Here is a 4,536-nt window from a genome sequence, read left to right as displayed (position 1 = left end):
GGCTCGAATTGGTAAGGTACAATCGATACCATCTTTTCTATGTATTGACAAGTCTCCAGGGCTGTCATTCCGTCATGGCAATGGGCATTTCGTTTCCGACACGCGCTATATGCTGTAGACCAATCCAGAGCCAATCTCTCTACGGCTCTGGACCAATCACAAAGGACTGCGCCATCTGACCAATCACAGCAGTGAGGGCTCACGGAAAGGAGGGGCTTAGAGAGACTGATACTTTGAACTGCTTCGCACGAGTCGTTTACGAATCATTTAGAAATGAGGTCAAATTAAATAAATTTTTTGAGAAAACTAACGTGTTTTTGACCTAGCATGCATGTAAACCTGTTTTAGGAGACTCATAAAACAATATTAGCAACCTTAAAAATGGCATAATAGGGGCACTTTAATAAACGAAAAAGTCACATTATCCATGAACCTTTGTGAGTGTTGAATCAGACTTTGAATGAATTCCTTGAAACGAACAATTTCAATTACTCACAGAAATCAATCAAACTAATTTATTTTGTTACCGTTTAAATAATCTAGCAATTATGAAACAAATCTAATGATATTGCTCTTAATAGTCAATTAAAAAGCACAAAATAGTATAATAAAATATAGTTTTAGTAAAATCAGTATTCTGTCACAGTCAGTGTTGTTTTAATATTATTTAAATATTATTATAGTATTTATCACTACTAAAACAAGAAAGTCATATGGGTTTAGAACAACATTAAGGTGAGAACTTGCATTTTTAGGTCAGCTATTGCTTTAATATTCTGAATGCAAGTCATTCATGTGATGTAATCTTACTGAAACTGTGCTGGAATTTCTTTAAGAAAGAGTTTAGCAGAACTGAAATCGGTGGCTTGCACCGTCTGGTCCCGCTCATTTGGTCTGTAACTTTTAAGTACATGCAGGATTTCCCAGGGATTTCCCTTAAAGGGGAACTGAAGTGCAATAATAAATCAATTTCAAACTCTCTCTCTGTACGTCAAACAGATACTCCCTTCCTCACCTTTGGCACCTGGTGGATGTCAAAGAGCTGCGGAAGTCTGACGCTCAGCATGTCTGCGGGCAGGTGCAGCACTCCCCTCCCTCTCTGACAGGCCTGCTTGAGTCTCTCCTTGCCTCCTCGACACAGGACACACCACAGCGGACACTCCAGACCCCGGGGCGGGCCCCCTTCCCCGGCCTCCCACCTCACGCACTGAGCCCAGCCCCAACCATGACCCTCTCCAGCCCCCCGCCACGCAGGAAACACTGCAGAGAGACACAATGATTATTTGACCCATATGCAGTGAAAAGAAAGCTGGATTACTGCTGAAAACCCACTTAATAAGCTTTGAATAAGACCCAGAATTGACATTATTATTATTATTCTATTTAAAAGAAATTAATACCTTTATTCAACAAGAATGCATTCAGTTAATCAAAGGTGACAATAAAGACATTTACAATTTTAGAAAAGATTTTAAATGAATTATGTACTTTCTATGCCTGAAAAAAATCTATAATAGTTTCCACAAAAATATTCAGCACAACTGTTTTCAGCATTGATAATAATCAGAAATGTTTCCTGAGCATCAAATCAGCATATTAGAATGATTTCTGAAGGATCAAGTGACACTGAAGACTGGAGTAATTATTCTGAAAATTCAGTTTTGCATCATAGGAATAAATTACATTTTTAAATATATTCAATAGAAAACAGTTATTTTAAATTGTAATAATATTTCACAATTTAACTGCGTTTTACTGTATTTTTAATCAGATAACTATAGCCTTGGTGAGCATAATATTTAAAAAATATTATAAAATCTTACCGGCCCTAAAGTATTGAACATTTATTTTTCAATTTATTTTTTGCTTTTCTTTTATATACATTATTATTGATTAAAAATTTAGTATCATATTCCAGTCCAGAGGTGAAAACTATACACTGAACTACACATGCATTGGGGTGATCATGTGACAATGAGCATACATATAATGCTTAAAAGGTTTATCGTTGCATACTGTTCCACAAAAACAAAAAAAAGACTACGGTTTTATGCTTTATAAACTAGGCCTGTATTTCATTTTACACAATTACAGAGAGCATGAATGATTTTAAAGAACTGCCATGTGGTTCAAAGCTTTAACACTCAAATCAATCTCAGTCATTTCGTCATTGCACTCCTGTTTGACACTTTCAACCAAAAGCAGGGAACATAACTTGGCACATTGGTGACATTGCATGATACTGTTACATGCAAACATTTTTGCACACAACCATTAAGCAATAAACCCATCTTCTGGGAAGCTGAAGTTCAACTGTTTAGTTGTAAGTGCCTGCCTCTTGAAAGGGGTCCGTACTTTGCTTTGCACAGGGGCCGATCCTGTGAAACTAGAACAGAATGTGCTTCGTGAGGGGCACAGAGTTGACTGTTACACACGGAGCTGTATGAAAATGAGCATGCTTTGTGCACAAGGACAAACGGCAGCCTAAACAAAGCAGATGGAAATGCTTGACCAATGCCTCCACATAGAAGCCCTTTCTTACTGTTTGCAGACAGGGTTTGACTAAAGAGATTGATATTAGGGTTGGGTGACTGACAACTAAACCCATTCTCTCTTAATATTTTTCAGCTATTTACAATTCAGTATGTCTCAGTATTTATAGGGCTATTTGCTCTGGATGGCTTAAAAGAGTGGTATTTTTTAATTAGTAAACCATCATTTTGACAAGCAGCCACATGGACACAAGAATTAATTTGCACAAATATAAATAAATTGTTATGAACAGCAATAATAGCCTATACTATTCATCAAAATCTTTTATATGACTGATATTTGTTTTTGCAAAGAGAATATGCATGAACAATTGTGTGTGTTGAATGTGAATTCCTTGAAACAACCTATTTCAATTTCAACATCTCAAACTAATATTTTTTGCTACAGTTTAAATCCTCTAGTAATTATGAAATGCATAGAATGACACTGCTTTTAATAATTAAAAATAATATAATAATAATAATAAAATCACCATGTTGTCAGACAGTGCTATTTTAATATATTTTAATACTATTATAATTGTTTATATTTAATTTTAGTATTATGCTATAGGTTTTAATATTTAAATATTTTTAAATATTTAAAACATTTAAATGACCTCATTTTATTTTATTTCGTTTAAATTTTAAGTTTTAGTAATTTTATGTAGTAATTGTCATTATATATATAGCTTTATTTTTTTCAGTTTTAGTGTTTACAATTTTAGTATGCCAACTTATTGTACATATGTTAACTCATTTATTGCAGTTAGTCACCAAGGCAACATTTCAGTTAATATTTAATTTCAGCTTTATTTCAATCAACAAAAATTATTTGTAATAATTTTAGCGAATAATACTAACACTGGACTAGTATGCTTTCACTGTAAGGAAGAGAGCAGCATGAACATTCAGCTAAACATTTCCTTTTGCACTTTTGCATGTCAAATGGGTTTGGAGTATCATGTGCATGATTAAACAACGTCAATTTTCATTTCTAGATGAACTATTCCTTTAAAAGCACATCACAGAAACTGTCTGAGATCCAACTACAACAATGCATTTACATAAACTAATACCACTGATAAATTCCCCCTGGTCAGATCATGCAGGTCTGGACATTCATTCATGGAATATGCTGTCATTATTCAATGGGTCAGTGTTGATTTTATGGATTAACGGATTGTGGAATGTCTCCTCCATCAGCTGTTTCTATGGAAGTCAAACATAAACAGAATTTATCTGACACTGGATATCAAGTTCTTCCCATAATGCCCTTTGGGAAACGTGTAATTCAGAAACAAACATCTCACATAGCAGTTGTTGCTGCTAAATTTGAATTGGATGTGTTTTTTTTTTTCTGCATCTTGTTGATAGGTGGAGATGTTCGGATTACAGCTCTGACTAGCTAAACCCTATGACACACCAATCTGAGATAAAACAAGAGGAGCAGATGAGCTCAGCTGAAGCTGGTGCTGTGTGTGTCCAACAACTGAGACCAACGACAGAGCTGTTATTGTCATATATGTGTTCAGGGCAGTGTTAATTTTGACAGCAAATTTTAATTTAGTTTTAGTCATAGTCTTTTGACTAAAATGCCATTTAGTTTTAGTCTAGTTTTAGTCGACTAAATATACAATTTTAGTCGACTAAATCTACAGTAAACTTAGTCAGCTAAAATATAATGGGTTTAGTTACAGTGTAATGCATTTATTAAGCATTTCTCTAAAATGTCCAAACTCATTATATAGGTTTGATATTAAGGTTTTATCATGATAGACAACAATTTAACTGCGGTGACACAACATGCCTTTATGTTAAAATTAAATAAAACCACTTCTCATAAAGAACAAGAACATGGTCTTCTTTTTAATGAAATACCAATGGTTATATAGGCTAATTATGCATTCTTTATAGCAACTTGTTTACCATATTCTTCATTCTTTCAAGCAGACATATTTATTTCTATAGATAAATTTAGATTAATCTTTAGGGCTACTAAAGT

The 4,536-nt window shown here is 34.1% G+C and overlaps 1 protein-coding gene across 1 annotated transcript in view; it reads right to left on the bottom strand.

The window, feature by feature from the left end:
* The window catches only part of LOC107671432 (progestin and adipoQ receptor family member 6-like), a 16,202-nt gene that overhangs the window by 10,783 nt on the left and 883 nt on the right, over nucleotides 1-4,536 (bottom strand). The window contains exon 2 of the mRNA XM_016464354.1: nucleotides 1,016-1,260. Coding sequence (XP_016319840.1) covers nucleotides 1,016-1,066 — 51 coding nt within the window. The 5' untranslated portion in view covers nucleotides 1,067-1,260. The remainder of the gene's footprint in view (nucleotides 1-1,015; nucleotides 1,261-4,536) is intronic.

The sequence above is a fragment of the Sinocyclocheilus anshuiensis genome, unplaced genomic scaffold, assembly GCF_001515605.1.
Source record: "Sinocyclocheilus anshuiensis isolate Anshui unplaced genomic scaffold, SAMN03320099.WGS_v1.1 scaffold552, whole genome shotgun sequence".
In the NCBI taxonomy this organism is placed as follows: Eukaryota; Metazoa; Chordata; class Actinopteri; order Cypriniformes; family Cyprinidae; genus Sinocyclocheilus; species Sinocyclocheilus anshuiensis.
The sequence above is the reverse complement of the archived record's forward strand: the minus strand, read 5'-3'. Positions and strand labels throughout refer to the sequence as shown.